At 37.9% G+C, this 17,982-nt stretch overlaps 3 protein-coding genes across 18 annotated transcripts in view; 2 read left to right on the top strand and 1 right to left on the bottom strand.

The window, feature by feature from the left end:
• The window catches only part of LOC106175388 (teneurin-m), a 92,003-nt gene extending 89,310 nt beyond the window's left edge, over nucleotides 1–2,693 (top strand). For all 16 annotated transcript variants that reach the window (XM_087007378.1, XM_024075216.2, XM_024075219.2 and 13 more), the window contains one exon: nucleotides 160–2,693. In XM_087007378.1, coding sequence (XP_086863504.1) covers nucleotides 160–1,001 — 842 coding nt within the window. In that variant the 3' untranslated portion in view covers nucleotides 1,002–2,693. The remainder of the gene's footprint in view (nucleotides 1–159) is intronic.
• Nucleotides 2,694–6,278: 3,585 nt separating this feature from the next.
• On the bottom strand, nucleotides 6,279–10,837 carry LOC106175387 (uncharacterized). The gene is made up of 7 exons (XM_087010083.1): nucleotides 10,745–10,837; nucleotides 10,017–10,295; nucleotides 9,133–9,687; nucleotides 7,881–8,931; nucleotides 7,586–7,723; nucleotides 7,260–7,346; nucleotides 6,279–6,889 (listed from the first exon to the last, which is right to left on the bottom strand). Exons 1-4 carry the CDS (start codon nucleotides 10,803–10,805, stop codon nucleotides 8,741–8,743), a joined length of 1,086 nt encoding a protein of 361 aa, XP_086866209.1. The 5' UTR covers nucleotides 10,806–10,837; the 3' UTR covers nucleotides 6,279–6,889; nucleotides 7,260–7,346; nucleotides 7,586–7,723; nucleotides 7,881–8,740.
• A 2,278-nt stretch (nucleotides 10,838–13,115) lies between these two features.
• On the top strand, nucleotides 13,116–17,467 carry LOC106175386 (uncharacterized). The gene is made up of 5 exons (XM_087007530.1): nucleotides 13,116–13,295; nucleotides 14,143–14,262; nucleotides 14,690–14,893; nucleotides 15,138–16,046; nucleotides 16,360–17,467. Exons 2-5 carry the CDS (start codon nucleotides 14,196–14,198, stop codon nucleotides 16,521–16,523), a joined length of 1,344 nt encoding a protein of 447 aa, XP_086863656.1. The 5' UTR covers nucleotides 13,116–13,295; nucleotides 14,143–14,195; the 3' UTR covers nucleotides 16,524–17,467.
• Nucleotides 17,468–17,982: the final 515 nt, after the last annotated feature.

Below are 17,982 nucleotides of genomic sequence, written 5' to 3'. Positions count from 1 at the left end.
ATACTGATTTAGTATGAAGTCACTTTTGTATTTTTTGATTAGTGCTTGGAACATTTCTTTTGTATTTGTATTTAAATGAACATTTTTTGTGCTAATTGAAAATGTCCCTGGTGTTTGTATTCCATTGCAGCTAATAATTAAATTACTTTTACTTTTCAGATATTCTTTCTTGGATGAATGTTCTTGGATATGACATGAAGAGCTTGATTCCCTCAATCACCTTTGATGGGCAAATTCACAAGGGCACCGACTGGCATCGCTATACCGCTTCACGGAGACTTCTTCCTGTTACATCTGTCTTCCAGTGTGCCTTTGAACGAGACTCCGCAAACTTCCTTACCATGTCAACTGTTACCCCCTCCGACATGATGCCTCCAGAGAGGGCGGAGCTCCAGAAGGTGGCGCCAGCTAGTGGAGTTTTTGGCGATGGGTTGTTGTTGTCTGTTCGTGAAGGTAAAGCTGTCGTGACTCTTTCAGAACAACTCCAACCCAGCAGCAATGTGATGTCTCTATTATTAAACAATTCCTTAGTGGTGCCACTGGCTTTAACTCAAGAAGGAAAAGATGTTCATTATTTTGTAAAACAGGAAACAGCAATGGCCGCTGCAGATCTCCAAGCAGCAGGGATTGGGGCAGAATTCAAAACACTGTCCAATGGAGTTAATTTCTCTGTGGAATGGACACAGGAAAAGACCAACAGGATGGCTATTACTAAGCTTGAGAATGATTATGTTATGGTATATATCTTGTATGGAACAACTGTAGAGAAACAGTACTCTGTTCTCTTAGAGCAGGCCAAATCAAAAGCCATTACACAGGCTTGGGCCAAAGAGAGGCACTTGTTGCTAAGCAACCAATCTGGTTCAAGAAACTGGTCTCCAGAAGAAAAAGAGCAGATTGAACAGAGAGGGAAAGCCTCTGGATATTCTGGGAACTACATCAGAGACGTCAATGATTTCCCAGAGATGGCAGATGATCCAAACAATATTCGATTTTCATAGTTTGGATATAGGATCATATAACATGTAAAAATGTACATATTTCAAGTTCAAAAGTGCTTCTCTTGTTAAAACTGATGTTGTTGTTAAGTTATATATATATGAAAGGTATATAGATGGTGCAAAGCAGCAGGATAATCCAAATAAAATAATATCTAGTCATAAATGATCTCATTTGTAAAGGTTATAAGAATAAGAGCTAGAAGTTATATTACAACCCCATTTCAGAGTACAGAGCTGAAGGATTGGTGTTAATTCATGAAAACAACATTAAATTAACAGATTTGATTTAGTTTTACATTATTTGTTTTCCATTTATTTAAAAAAATTAAGTAGAATTGAAACCTCAATATACTATTTTGGCAAATGTACTCGAACCCTAGAACATCCTGGAAGATGAAGTATAAAACTGTTAAAGCACTTTGTATACTTGCCTCTGTGTTAGTTGAATATTTATATGTCACCTTGTGATGTAATGTAAAAGTGGCTAAACTGCTGAATCTGGCTTTTATGTCATAGCTTAGTAGAATGTTCCCTCTTGTAGAAGCTGGAATAATGGGAATGTGTTAATGATAGAACTCTTTTACTACACCACAATTTTGTTCATGGGGATACTGATTTTAGAAAGTTTTGTAACTTATTTTTCATTTCTTCCTCTGCTAACTTTTGATGAGGCTGTCTTATTGTCAATATGTAGATGAATGGTACTTGTATAACATCGTTGGTATCTCCGACTTGATAGTCAGTTTGTTGTTGCTGTTTTGAATAGATGTATTTAGCCAATTACTCTGGCATAGTAATAGCCAATGAATGAAAAACGGAATAAAATGAAGCGCAGTTCTGAAACTAAGAATAGTACAAGGGGATCAACTAAAAATTAGTTTCCATGCTAAGTCTCTGTAGTTGCTTTGGCTTTGTTTAGTTTGATACTTTCGTGAAATGTTTCTTAGTCTGCTGGTTTTTAATGTACATAGAAGATAAAAAGATGTATGATATTGTCATGTACAACAAAGCTTTTGTGAGATGTAAATATTGGTAATACATGTGTTTTATTCCAACTGTAACTAGTATAATAGAATAGAGAAGAGATGGAATCAAATTTATCGTGCCAAATGTCAGAAATGGTTGGTGGTTTTCATGAGATACATGTATATAGGTTGAGAATTATGTGTAGATTTTAAATTAAAGTTGATATACTCAACCCACAAAAAGACATGTTATTAGCAAGAAGCTTTTGTATTTTACTGCAGACTTTTATCTTATAGGTTTTGAACTGAGCAGTAATAAGGATCTTGATATTGATCTTAGATATTAATGAAGATAACATAAGAGAGATGTTTACAACGAGTTGAAACGAGTGTTCATGAAGTTTAAGCTGTAATTACGTATCTCATAACATTTGATGAGATATGAACAGATGTATTAATGTGGAAATAGCTTCTGCTTTCTTTTGAGATATAAGAGAAGTAGGCACCGCGTCCCAATGTCTTGCTTTGGTTGCTTTCTTACTTGTATTACAAGCACTGAGGCACTGCTTGAAAAGTGCTCTGTTTAATGCTAAGTACACGTAATGGTTTGACAGTCATTTATATAAACGCTTGGGCCATTCAGAAATCTACCGTGAAAGGTTATTTGTTTTATGCTAAAATGCAGGCTAAACTGTGATTATAAATAAAAATATTTAAAAATAAAAAAGAACATGTCTTTGTTATTTTGTTTACCGATATACAATGACCAGTACTAGCAAAAATAAGATATTGGCTCTTTTTTTCTTTGACATGTACTAAATGTGACAGCGTGAATAATTTGCCCATGGTTTTAGCCCAAACATGTTCAACTTGAACCCCTTCATAAGTCCCGGACTCGTGATTTTATTTTAGACACCTTTTCCTATTTCCAATGCCTAACTTAGCATTTTTAACAGTTTTAGTCAGTTTAATAATCGCAGTTTATTAATGTTTTGTTTGTTTCTTTTCTATCGGTGAACAACATGCCGCACTTTTATTCAGTGAAGCCTAAATGCGATTAATTAATATTTTTGTTAATTAAATATTGTGATATGTCTGTTCTCTGTGTAAATGTTTTAGTAGTGACAGTTACTGTCTATCCCCGCACTCAGAATATACCACTGCATTAACATGACAACAAACAGGTGAACGAACTACATCAGTCTTAACCAATGACCTTCCAGTAGTGTGAAGTGGGCACAGTATTAGGTCTTGGTGTATACTGTGAGGAGGGGCTTTAGGACACGTGTACGATTGATAAAATGATCTGCTGCAGTCAAGAGCTTGTGCACAGAAATGTTGAATCTTATCGATCAATATATAAGATCATATACCACCTTTCTTGTTAGAATAAAAATTTAACGGAATCTTCTACCTCATACCTGTTGTCATTTGCATAACAATAAGTCGCTTAGCGCAGTGCGAGCTGTCTTCCAGAGTAGTCAGTTGACAGCTGGACCCTGTAAGAAGAGGACGCAGGACGGGTGTGGTGAAGTCACAAGGCCAAGCGTGTGTTACATTTTTTCAAAAACGTATAGAAGTGAAAAGAGTCGGGCCTAAGGTGCATAACTCATTATGTGCTTTATAAAGAAGAAGCATCCCAGGAAAAAGTGCCCTAGAGTCGCGTCATTACATTGTATGTGTTCTATTTGTTCCATATCACTCTTTAATTACTGTTAATTTCTTTCCATTGTGGAGCATACTATAGCATAAAACAAAAATAAAGGGGCACGTTAGAATCAGGCCAATATTAGACAAAATATAATCGTCACTGAGAAGAATGAGAGAATGGCTGTTTGTATGGCCATGCTATTGTCTACCCACTACCAGGGTGGCAGATTTTATAGGGAAATTTTGAAAAAGCAGATTCAAAGTGACGATCCTCCTCTCCCCCACCCCTCTGCGGTGTATTTTCCTTTTTGTTCGATTTTTCCTTTTGGTGTTCGCTCAGCGTTGTACAATGTTTTCAACACCATCTCAGATCTTTATATTTTTTAGTACTTTTAATTTTAGTTCACTTTCTGTTGCATTTGGATACTGATCTTTAACCTTATTTTCATGTTTCAGAACTGCCTTCTCCTTTGACGAGATTCTGGAAAATGCCTGTGCGTCTGATGGAAGCTTGTCAGGCCTGTTCCCGTATTTTGGAAGCGAATACAGATACACCCACACGTGCGCACACGCTATATGGTGAAACTCGAGCATAAACTTATTGTTTTTTTTAAATAAATTTTGTTACATAGTGAAAAATACCAAGATTGATCTCATTCTCTTTTTAAATAATACCCAGTCCATTTTGTTTTCAAATGACTCCTTTGATTAATAGTGCCTTTTCCAAATTACACCTTGGAGAAAGCTCGGATGTTACCAATTCTATTTGAAACTAATAGTGTTAAAAATGTCATAATGTAGTTTTTTTAAGTGTTTGCATATCACACTTTCAAACTTGAACATGAAAGTGCAATTTTCACCATATCATTTGACAATAGAGTAAGACTGTTTATTCAATAGATCAGCTATTGTGTTGTTTGCTTTATGATTTACGTTGTGCAAATCAATGTTGTTATTTCATCATTTGGCAATATTATAACGTGACCCGTTGAACGACAAATACTATTGCCTGAATAAATGCACTTTTTTTGGGAGTTTCTTTATTTCATCTGAAAGATGCTGACATAAGAGACAAATTGAAATGAACTGTATTTCAGAACCTGAAATATACTCTCGCTGAATTTATGCTCCTTAGAAATTTCGAAATTTGTAAATTGTAAAAGTTGCCATTAGCACAAAAATTCTATTGAAATCACGATTGCTAAAATGTAATGCATTACGACACAAAACTTAAATTGTGGAACTAACCTGTTCATTCTTTCCATTCATATTTAAGAAAGTTATCATCCCCTTTATTCTATTCTGTACAGCGCAATATAAATACTATATTCATAAATACTATATACTTTTATCTAGTTCGATGTCAATTTTAGGATGGTTTCTAAAAAACGACGTTCCATTACTCAAATTCCGTTATTTTCAAATCAAATGAAAAATTCTGTTTTAAGCCTTCCGGAAGAATTTCTTATTTTTTTCTCTTTCTTTAATTATTCGACTGCATCAAATCTTGAGTGACTGCTTTTCGGTTTCAATATCAATATCAATGTATTTGTTCCTTGTTAAATGTTAGAATCTATTTCACGGTCTACGTTGGTTCATTAATATCTTTTTCATGCAATGCTCTAGGTTTAAACGGCTCACATTTATGAAATTTTCAAGCATTCTTTCTATTTATTTTGTTCACTGTTTATTTTCCTCTGACTGAAGTTGTCGTAAAATAAAAATGCATTAAAACCTTTATACTGTTCGTTTTTGTCTAGTAATATAAATGCTATTGCATTGTTTGGAATGACAGCCAAGCCTTGGGTGAGTGTATTAATTTGGGGAATGACATTCGATTCAAGAGGTGATAGGTCGGGCGAGTGCATTCTATTTAAGGGGTGACAGGTGGGGCAAGTCCATTCTATTCGAGGGGTGACAGGTGGGGCGAGTCCATTCTATTTGAGGGGTGGCAGGTGGGGCGAGTCCAATTTATTCAAGGGCTGACAGGTGGGGCAAGTCCATTTTTCTTAGGGGTGACAAGTGGGGAGAGCCCATTCTATTTGAGGGGTGACAGGTGGGAAGACTCCATTCTTTTCGAGGGGTGATAGGTTGGAGCGACCCATTCCATTCGAGGGGTTATAGGTGGGACAAGTTCATTCCATCTGAGGGATGGCAGGTAGGTTGGGTCCATTCTTCTTAGGGGTGAAAGGTGGGGCGAGATCACTCAATATGAGGGATGACCACAACCATTTTGTAGCAGTGGGCATATAAAATTTATCAAAAACGAAGCAGTTTATTTACACGTTTATTTTCAAATATTTTTTTCAAATGTACATTGCATAGTGAATAATATTTGCCGGGGTAAGTCACCGTGAACAAAAAAAAAGAAATGCATGCAAACAAAAGAACGTATATTTAAGCAGTAAAGCTTGGCATATAAACCTACAAGTATAATATAAAGAACGATTTTAAGCAAATTTCAACTGTTGTCATTTGCTAAGTGTCATTTAATGTTGCTGAAATGTTTTTCACATTTTCAACTATCTTTTTATTATTTTTAGGTGTAGTAACAAAACTTAGTCGTCAAATTAAAATCAATTTGTGGTAGCAAAAACCCAAACCCGCCCAAAATTGTTCTTAGCTAAATTTTAAAAAAATCAGGGAAAAGAATACCCGAGAGGACGATGCTAAAAAGAAATTTATTAAAGACAGGAAAAAGGCAGTTATTCGAAACAGGGCTGCATTTCATTTCAGAATCATTATCAGAAGTTAGAGAAAAATGAATGCTTAGTCTGCATTAAGGACTGTGTTCCATTTATTATCCAAGCAAGGATTTCAAACTGTAATGAAAAGGGTAAGTTTTAGCAAAAGAGGTAACTGCTTGACCGGACTTTTAAGTGCTATGTATCAAGTATAACAAGTAAACATTTATGAAAAGCGCACGACAGCGAGGACAATGACAGACGCAGTTGACAATATATACAGACAAGCTACATCTGTATATAAAAACCAATTCCAAAAGCAATATTTACAGATCATACCAAGCAGATTGAATTTTAAAGTGCTCAAACAATTATCACATGCATATCGTCTTCCTTTTCTCCTTTGGATTTACTACAATCTTCATCATCATCATATCAAAATGAAAAAAACCACAGAAAAATGTATTTATTCAGTTCTAATATAATAAATGTATTTATTTGGTTAAATATAATAAATGCATAAACGGGCGCAGGGTTTCTCAGTGCTAACAAACGGCTGGTGCTTGATGTGCAGTGTCTCGGTGGGATTCTGAAATGAGAAAATAACGGCAATGAATTACATGTCTTGACCAAACGGAAGGGCTCTTAATTGATGTATCACAGAGGAAAGCGTACTTGTAATTAACCACACGTGGGGTTGATTGTCTCGTTTAAAGTTCAGACTCAGCTAGGATCCAAGAAAGATTTAATCCTAGGACACAGCAAGCAAGCATCTACATTACTGTGCTCTTGCATTCGCACAGTTTTCAAATAAGAAGCATCGAAACATTTATCATAAACACTTAATTTTCAGACTGACAACAACCAGCTAAAAAATAAAGGTGAATGCCATTCACTAATGTCATAATTTTCTCTCTCTGCACATTTAGTACGTTTAATAAAGAAGTAGCGATACTTACTAAGCATTTGGTTCTACGCCTAATGAATTCTGCGCCAAACCTATCCCGGCCTTTTCACGTAAGGTGTCTAACTGTCGCGTGACTCTTCTGAAAGACAAACAAAGTTATAGCAACTTTTCCTGCGCGTTTTCAATCCCAAAGCACTGTGACAAATATTCAAAGCCAAACGATTTCAATAATCTGACTGACAGCAATGGGCATAATATAAGCCTAATGAAGACACGTGCTTTGTGCTAAACACATTTGGCGTAACTGTTCTTTCATTCCTTTGACATTTACCGGTAAAATGTAATGATGAAGGTGAATGAAGATGTCCTGGTACTTACAAAATAATAAATTTTTTCTGTGCACAAAATAAACGCTCGACCTTTCGACTGCACCACACCTATCTTTGCGTCTTCACCCAGCGGTGTCCAACTGTCAACTGACTACTCTGAAAGACAGCTCGCAATGCCCTGAGTGACCTATTGTTATGCAAATAAAAACATGTATGGCGCATTCAGGTGAGAAGTTGTAGACCAAACTATTCACGAATATCACGGTCAAAACGTTTTTGACTGACGCCCACTAGTTAACATAGATCACGGTCAATATAATATTATATATATGATTGAAGCCTACATGTTGTTGAAATCAAACACTCTATTCCAGAAAACTTGCACCAGAGTCTACCATCATGTATTTTTATCTCCGTCCCCCCGTCATCACGTGGATGCTCCTCCAACACAATCGTGGTCTCCTCTAACACAGTCATGGTTGCCCCCTCCCTCCTCTCCCCTTAGTAGTAGTTTGTAGACGGCGTGCTTCCTGGGGGCATTTAATAAATAAATAAATAAAGCTTATGGGGTCTACGTAGTAACGAAGCAAGCATGTCGTGTGCTCTGCAAGCTGATGGAATAATAAACACTCCATTGTTAATAAATGATTGCATATAATATGTTTTCATAATCATTTCCAGCATTCTGATTAAATAATCTATTACATGCACTTACTATATATACAACATATTTTAGACCAATATGATCTATCAGTCCATGAACATACAGAATCTTTATCCATTCAAAGATATCATTTTATAGGAGAAAAACTGATAATGAAGACAAACAATAATTGCTATGTTATGAAGTATTTATGATAATAATTGCCTGTTTAACGAATAGTGTCAAGTTGCGTAGATCTAGATTGCGACTGTGTATCTTCAACGTGATATTTATATTTCGGCGTTTTAAAAGCCAAGAAATTAGTTGACATAGAACTAGAAAGCACTCCAAGAACGCGGACCTTCAGCATGGAAAAAGGGCAATAACAATCTTTAAAACATATAAGGAGACCAGATTCAGTAATAATTGTAATCACTTTTCTCCCTCTTTAAATCTGACTGTCCTGATAATGTCATCAAATTTGTGAAAAAAATTTATATTGTCCACTAATCAACCCATTCCGTTGAAGAAATAATCCCTTCATTGGACCGGCAGAGGTTACTATGGCGTAAGGCACGCCCCTCCAGTTTTACATATGAAATTGGGCAATCGCGTTGCACAGTCCAGGAATCGCACGCGCATGTGCAAAATGGACAGTGGCTGGATGTCAAACTGCAGTGCCACACAGCGGAGAATATTCGGGAACAAACTTGGCGTGTTGGCCCATAAATTCTGAGCAACTCGGAACACTTCTGAAATACAAAAAATACAACTGCTTGTGCATTTTTCTATCTTTACAGCATGTAATCGAAACTTTCTATGTTTTCAACAGAATTAAATATTTTATCTAAAATGAAAAATTACTTTTCATACAGATTCGCAAAATATATATCTTACTTTTAATACAGATCAGCAAATATCTAGTCATCAGACTAAAGTGACTGAAAACTCACCGCCATTTTCGGCTTGCAGGACAGCGACGGGTGGATCTTGCAAGAGAATAGTCTGCAGTTTAGCGTCTATCCAGTACAATTCCCCTGGGCACGGCCTCGGCACTTGGGCGTTACGTTTCCTTCGTCCAGGCATATTTCCCGGCGGCATAACGAAGATGGGGGCGGCAGTCGTTGGGCTTGGTGTTTGGTAGTTAAAGGGAGCACTGGGAAGGCTGTTCAAAAAGAGGCGCCACCAGTTCCCGCGAGGGGCAAAAATTGGGGGGCCGCCAGGTGGCAGTGGCGGAATGGGTCCGTTGACAGGGGGCGGGGTTACCTGATTGGCAGGCGGCCATCCTGGGACGGGTTTGATGTTACACAGGAAGCCAAACTGACGTGGTAGGCCGCATGTGGTGCTGAGCGTGTTTACAGTGGTCATAGGCGGAACGGCAGAGGTTGTGAGCGGAGCGGCAGAGGTTGTAGGCGGGGTTGTGGGCGGGGTTGTGGGTGGAGTTGGAGTCGTGGTGGGAGTGGTTGTAGGCGGAGTTTCTGTCGTGGTCACACATCCTGGTCCCGGCGCTATAACATATAAATGAAAATGTAATAAATAATATGGACGACAAAAATTTTTAATTAAAAGAAAGTATCATTCTGAAAAAAAAAAAAAAAAAAACTATCAGCGAGGTTTGAAGCTCGAATTATATTTCAACTCTTCTGACAAAGTTCCTCAAAAAAGGGAGCGGAGCATACGAGCAATCATTGTCAAATCACGTTCTCGTATCAAAAACAACAAAACGGATCGATGAACCACAAAGCAAACGCTGAAAATAATTCCCTCGTTTCTATTTAAGGATAGTGATGAACTTTCATACACGTTCATATCAATTCATGTTTATTAGTTCACATACCTGGCTCTAACTTGGCATTAATGCCCCGATAGCACTCGGTTCTTAAGTTCTGGTCATCTGTAGGGGTGTTACCGACAGCAGTAGCTGTGAACCGGTACAAAACCGACCCAGCGTCCCCATATGTACTTCGACATAGAGCGTCTGCATTGCTCTGGAAGATTGGCTCTGTATGCGTCGCCAACATGAAACAGCCGCACGCCGCAGCGTCGTAGTCGCCATCTATCGGGTAAAAAGCGCCAATGGCAGCAGTGCCTGTACACGTGCCTTGACACGTTTGTGCTGGAAAAGTAAAGTATGCCAAGAAATATACATTTCTGAACGCCCCGTCAGTGTTGATACTTAGGCCCTGGGCAATTGTGGAGAGCATAGAATGCTTGCAGCAAAAATGAGTAAAAGACAAAGAAAGAATATATGCAAGATTTTTCGAAGTTTAAGTTTAAGTTTATGCTTATAGGCCTATTGTAATATGGAATGAATTCCATCCTTCAATATATTTTGTTAAAATATCTAAAGAGGTTTACCGGTTATTTCTTTCATAAACCAAATATCACTTATTCGCAAAACAAACAGTGTTCAGATTTGCAAACGTGCGACAATAAAAAAGGACGCCTGATGACGGTCAAATGCACTTCTTTTTCGCGCTAGTGAAATGTCTAAAATCAAAAGCTTAATAATATATAGCACAATAACATAATAATTTTTCTTATTATCCACAACCGGGTACTAACCTTGAGTACAGCTGACCAGCAAGGTCGAGATCAAGAAGACTGTCTTCAATAACACACTCATTATCCTGCTGTATTATTGATAACAGATATCCTATAATTACGACGAAAAATTGTAAGCATTTAAAAGACGAGTTATTCGAGATTTTTATTGATAAATTTATAACAGTATAGACAATCGAAAAAAATGTATCTGGTATTTAAAGAAGCAGCATACGACATGATTTGGCTTGATAATACACTGAAAGAAATATCTCTATGTCTTTTATATTATCAAAGTTCTTGTCAACAACACGCAATTTCCAAGCAATTGGCGCGAAAAAACAATTTTTGGGCAGGCGTAAAAATTCAATAATTTGACTCTAAACACAAGTTATCTACAAGCTAAATAGGAAAATGTAAGACTATAAACTGTATTATCATATCATTTTAACAAAATAAAATAATTTCACTGAAAATTCGGAGAAATCCAAAAGAAAATACCTTAACAAAGATGTTGTCACACCTAAATGGTCCGCGTCGTATGATAACCAAACTGAAAACCTTGAGTCTAAATAACAGGCTAAAATGAAGAAAACAACTTTTAATATGCAAATAATGAGGTCCGGTCTTATAAAAGGACGCTCTATTTTAGTCTGAAGGACACGGAGTAACCCCAACTTTGAACAATGTCGCTCCTGTACTCTATGATGAAGACTTTCCTAAACCAAAGACATATCTTGCAATTGGCCAACTTTTCGCGCCTGCAGAGGCGCTTCCTTTCTCTCAACGACAGTCATATTATGAGAAATGTGTTCATTCATATCCCTTTGTCGAATTTGACTTAAAGCCAATATTTTGGAAAAAAGGGGTCTTTTTTTGTGTTTCCACTGACTTTATGGAAAGGCTGATCACTAGATTAGGAGACTGATATTATATTGCTTTCTTATTTGGTATAATTAATTAATTAATTAATTAATTAATTAATTAATTAATTAATTAATTAATCCTAACAATATAATATAGAACACTCTTTTATCAATGCCACGATGGATCTACACTAGATAAATAGTCTTAAGTTTTTGTAAAATAAGTATCAAAAATTTTAAAAGGGTCTGTTCAATATCGCAAAAGGTGAGCACTTCTTTGGTTGTTATGAGAAATCATGTTACATATATTTTTCAAGTTCAACTTTGACCTGTTCACAAACATTTTCAAAAGAGGCATACGAATTGGCGCCCAGACAGATACATTAACTCTCTACGACGCTAATGTACCACATTCTCACAAAGGGAAAATATATTTATGACACTTAATTTGTGGACTGTCCACCTCCGACATATTAACATTTGAATGACCCTGTCTCTCTAATTGTTCTACTGACCGCCACCAATGTTAATTGAAATCTTATAATTAAATACCCAACATGAAAATGATTAAAATACTGTCATTTTGCATTACAAGTAGCTATATGTATAGTCGGTGTCTGTATCTAGTATCAAGGGTAACTGACCAGGGTTCTTATCATGATAAAAAAGAATTAAAAACGGAAGATGCTAGTCTACAGTATGCCCTTCAGGCTGTCCATCTTTCCTTCTGTCTGGAGGTTTCTCAAAAGTTCGTTCATTTTAAACAACCAGAGGAATAAGTAAAAAGGTAATGAACATATTTCTTAGCTTTTGTACTGTTCATTAAATGATTTTAAATCTGCATTTTGTCTCTGAATCCCTGGATCCCAAGGCAATGTTTTCTATTTAACCAGCTGAATTCATAATTCTGATAAATGCAGGTGCAAGTTTTAATAAACACCTTTTTATAGACCTAACACGTGTTTTTAAACTGACCTTTAGTGCAAAAAGAAATTGAAGCAATAACAATAAAATCAGGCACCGTAGTCGTGTGAACAGTTATTTATCGACAGAGGAGAACCACAACGACCATATAAGGGGATTAATGGTGGCGTGCTTTGTCTGAAAACAGGGCCAAGATAAACCATTTAACGGTTTTTCCTTGTGAGTGCTCGCAAAGGACAACTTTAATGAATCGCTTAATTAGCATTTCCTCCCTGTCTTCACCTACCAAAAAAACTAAAAATTAGAAAAATCACGATATAAGGGAGAAATTGAAAAATCAAGGTACGTGTGAAATAAATATTTGACAGACATCAGTTCGTGTGGTGTGGTGTCGTTATACTTTTGTTGCGATTGCTCTTTACAAATCAGTTGATTTTCCACTTACATGTAGTCTACATGTATCTATTCATTTAAGTCACGACTTTTCACCTCACATATTACAACGATTTCCCCATTGAAGAAATCGTTTGGGATACATCCGGTGCTTTATCCCTGTTCTGATTCGTGATAAAATATCAAACCCACGAGTTTCATATTTTAGTGTTGACTTCTCCAAATAGCCATCTGTTTTTGTCATGCAGTTAACGAGTTGATAAAAGGCGCATGTCTTTGTGTATTGTCCCTAAAAACAGAAGGAAAGAGGTGGGTACAGGAAGTGAACAGAGAAAGCTTCAACCCAGTCAAGAACCTGGTGTTAAACTCTGAACTGCGTTCTTTCTGAGGTGAGAAATTAGATTGAAATGTTCTTTTTTGTTTCCATCTCCATTGATTTTAGCTCTTAGATGTAAATCTAAGGACAAAGAAGAAAATAAGTGTTTTTAATTTAATAATTCATAAAATATAATACCAAAGTATTCATGTGATTCATCTAAAGCCACATATTCTTGTAAAGGTGGTGTGGTGATTAGGTAATTTGAATTCCCTTGACCTATGATCACGAACGCATGTTTTAGACGCACACGATAAGGTCTAAAGATCAGATATAATGGTGGATTCAACTTGCCAGAGCTTTAATCAAACCAAAAATGTAGTATTGAGCCTAAATTAGGGAGCAGATCAGAAGAAGACGTGTTTTTTTATCGTTCTCTTTTGGTAATGCACATTTTACCTATTTGTAATACATTTTGTTTAGTGTAGCCACCATTGCAGTTTGTATATGGTATGGATGGATGGTATCTGTTTCAAAGTTGAAATACAGATGAAAGTGCAAAAGTGAAAATCTTTTAAAACAAAAAAAGGGCATTTCAATGTTATTAGCGCGAGCACTCCACTTTCAGGAAACTTCCTTTATAAAGAGTTTATAATAATAATAATAATAATAATAATAATCTTCTTATATGGCGCCTTACGTGCTACCTCAAGGCGCCTTACAATAATGAATAATATAACTAAAATCATTAAATCATTTATATGGTAATGGTAAAATCATTTAAATGGTAATGACAAAAGCATGCATGTCTGGTGGGCTTTTAAAGTCGATTCTTGCCATTTATACATCAACAAAAACATTAGTAAATCCAGGTTTAGGTTTGATTAAATATAAGGAATCAAATTTGTGAATATTTCCAGGTAATAAAACTGCCAGCTCCTCAGTCAGCTACGACTTAGGATTTCTGACCAGAATGGCGCCAACATTGTTTGAGTCCTTTATTTTACTTCTCCTCATTCTGCCACGCACTATCCGAGCAAGTAAGTTATTTTATCTTACTTATTTTATATCTAGAATGGTTCTTGGTCTCAAATATAATTGGTATGAAATGAGCAGAAGTGTCATTGAAACGGACGTAATAGAACCTCAATTAATCCAGTCAAGAGAGGATTACGAAATGAAAGGTATCAGTTAATTTGATATCTTGATTCACTAACACTTCCTTTCCATTTATCCCATTATAATTGTCTCTTTTGATCATCGTCATTAGTTCCACCTTAGTCAATCACTTATACCGTTAACAAAATGTAGCGGGTGCTTTTTGGTAGATTAGATTGCCCATACTTCTGTCTCCGCTGCAAGGTGACTTCTTCTGTTAATTTGCACACATAAAAGGAGAGAGAGAGAGACAGAGAGAGAGAGAGAGAGAGAGAGAGAGAGTATAACATTGTCACACTTTTATTCCAGACTGTGTTTGTACGCCGCCATGGCTTCCGGTGCCCGTTGACATCACAGATAACTCTTGCGGCTGCTTCTACATGTTTGAATACACATCTGGGACACAAACCGACTATAACGACGCAAGGGGGTTATGTGCTGTTTTAGGGGGATACCCCTTCCTAACGCCAAGCGACAGTTGTTTAACAAAATTTGATGAAAGGCTTTCGAGTTGTGAGTATAGACTATCTCCTTCGTTTTTACAACAATGCGGGCGTTTTATGACAGCACACTCAATCTGCTTGATCTCATTACTCTTTTAATCTCATTTCATCATTTAAGAAAACGCAGTATCAGGATAATTACTGTATATCTTTTGGCTGTGTTATTTCTATAATACCAAACTTTTAACAATGCGGTTCTTTTATTATAGTTTTCATCAATACGATTTTTCTTTTTTTCCCATGTGCACATGCAGTCCTTCCCACTACGACTGCTACGCCTACGGCTCCTACTTCTGGTACCACCACGGTATCAACCACCCCTTCCTCCACCTCTCCTCCCACTTCTCCCACTCCCACCCTTACACCTACTCCTACACCTACTCCCACACCTACTCCTACACCTACTCCCAGCGCCACCACTCAGGCCATTACGCCACCTCCCATCCCACCTCTGCCACCCTTCCCATGGTTTTCACAATACACCTCACAAAGCACCACACCAGAGGCAGGAACCACGAACACACCGGCTCCGGAGACCACACAACAACAAGCAACATTAGGATTTACAATCCCACCGCTGCCGCCATTTCCGTGGAGTCCGCCATTTCAGAACCCCACATTGCAACCACCTACAACCACCACCACAGCTACTACTACGCGTAGGATCTCGCCGTCTTTTACTTGGGGGTGGCCTTTCGTCACCCCTGCAACATCCCAACAGGCAACAACCCCTCCATCAGTCATTACAACTCCGATGTCATGGCCGTGGAATCCCTTCCCTTTCTCTTTTCCGTTCCCCTTTACACAACAACCCATAACTACTACTTCAACCACTACGACACCAGATCCTCTAGCATGGTTCTTCATGTTGCTAGGAACCAACCAACAAAAAACAACCACGACCACCACCCCAGCGCCACCTGTGAATAGTTTCCCATGGAATTCCTTTTTCTTTCCACCACAGAATCCAACTACTTCCTCGGCTCCCTCTGTTTTCCAAAACCCAACAAATCCATTTACCCCCTTCCAATATCCGTCAGGTGGCGGGAGTATCCGCTTGCGTAGACGGCGAAGAAGCGTGGATTCTCCTGGCGCCCTCTATTGGACATCTATGAGCTACGTAGATGAGGACAGCTCTGGCGTCACGCTGCAGTCGGAAAGCGGTACGAGCCGATGATTTCACTCCAAATCTTCAAAATTCGTAAAAAAATTGATGCTTTTACAGATGAAAATCGCTTCAATGGATTACTCACAAAATAGTTGCCCATAAAGAAAATATCTTATATAATTACTTGCGACGTCATGCGTTACATTTTACAGGCTCTCTACTTTTTTGTGTCAAACTTCTATCTATAAAATGGTTGATTACGTATGAATCTGTAGATGAGGCTGAAATTTTACCAACCACACAATCAGGTTGAACCAATTATCTAAAACTTAAAAGGAATACCCTGACAAGCCATCATTATCTTCCAGGTGTTAGTGTTACAATACCAAATTCAAGATTCCGAGCGCCATACGACGCCTCCAGCGGTAACAACTGTGTAGCAATTCAAGTGCGTCCTAGCCTGGAACTCGTCTACGTCCCCTGTACTAGAACTTCAGATTTCATGCTGTGTTACACCTCGTGTGCCCCTTGACCTTACACTTGACTCTCTTTTAATATACTCAGAATGATTGGTAAATGTTAGTTGGTATTTTGTTGGTGCAAGGTTCTTGGAGAATTATTTTGAAGAGCCTGTGTCATTATTGCAGTTTTACCATGTTTCTAAGAGGTAGTTTGCCACCTGTTAGGAGAATACCAATTTATCATTTACTTTCTCAAGTGACGTCATGTGTTCTTTAGTGTATATTTGACCGTGGTGGTTTCAAGTGTCACATATGGTGCTCACACTTTTTGTGTTTCATGTCACTCTCTGATTAAAAAATCAAATATTAGGGCACAATTAGCATTAGAACATTTATTGGAATATTGAAGCATAACCAAAGGCATTCATGGAATTATTCAAGTTTGAAGATATAAGCAAAGTAAATATTTCTGTGTTATAATTATTCATTGTTGAAGATGGCCTTTTTATACTGAGGGGTGACAAAAATCAATCCACATGTCTTCGACAGGAAAATAGGACAAAGTGATAGAGGTATTTCAACATTAAACCTTACCACACAAGTGTTGATGTTTATGTTATGATTAAACAAGCTTTTTATTTGACAGAGAGATGATATGATACCTTCTGATGCATAGAACTAAATAAATAACCAAAATATCACCTGAACTTACTTGGTGTACAGTCTCATCCAAACATGACAGCAGGTCTACACATGTACACACAATCTGGCGCTCTCCGTGACGAGGTTCAAAGTTTCCATCCGATCACATTGTCTCAACGGAGATGTCGTGGCTGCGTGGTAACTCTGCTGTCTGGCATGCAGGCAGACACTGGGATGCCGGTTCGAGTCATAGCAGCTCCGAGTCGGGTAGTCAAAGACGACTTCGGGTACATCACGAACTTAACCGTTCATGTCGGGAACTGGGGTTGCGTGGGCTGAAATGCGGCACCCGGATTATCGATTGCGACAGCAGGTCTACACATGTACACCCAATCTGGCGCTCTCCGTGACGACGTTGAAAGTTTCCATCCGATCACATGGTATCAACGGAGCTGTCGTGGTTGCATGGTAACTCTGCTGTCTTGCATGAAGGCAGACACTGTGTCTCCGGTTCGAGTCACAGCAGTTGCTGTGTCCATATTTTTTGCCAGAATTAAATTTTAAAAATTGCGATTGATTACTATAAGAGGAAACTCGCAAGAACGGAGGGTGGGAGGGCGGCCACGGAGCAGTCGGTAGCGTGCATGGATGCAAATGAGACATCCAAAGCGTCATCAACCTTGGTAACGCAAAGTCACGGGTTCGAGTCCCGGATGAGGCACGTCAGTCCATCACGACAACGACATGGCCCCTGAATCTGGATGTCACCAGACGAAAACGAATGAGGGCGCTCGTGGGACCTAGCAAATTACCTTTTGCATAATAAAACGGTATACTTTAGAAAGTTTACATCTGCGTCGACAATTTTATTTCCCTTCTCTTCAGTTA

This window comes from Lingula anatina, chromosome 3 (assembly GCF_051362555.1).
Source record: "Lingula anatina isolate TDL-2025a chromosome 3, LinAna3.0, whole genome shotgun sequence".
NCBI classification, from domain to species: domain Eukaryota; kingdom Metazoa; phylum Brachiopoda; class Lingulata; order Lingulida; family Lingulidae; genus Lingula; species Lingula anatina.
This window is presented reverse-complemented; position numbering and strand designations above follow the sequence as displayed.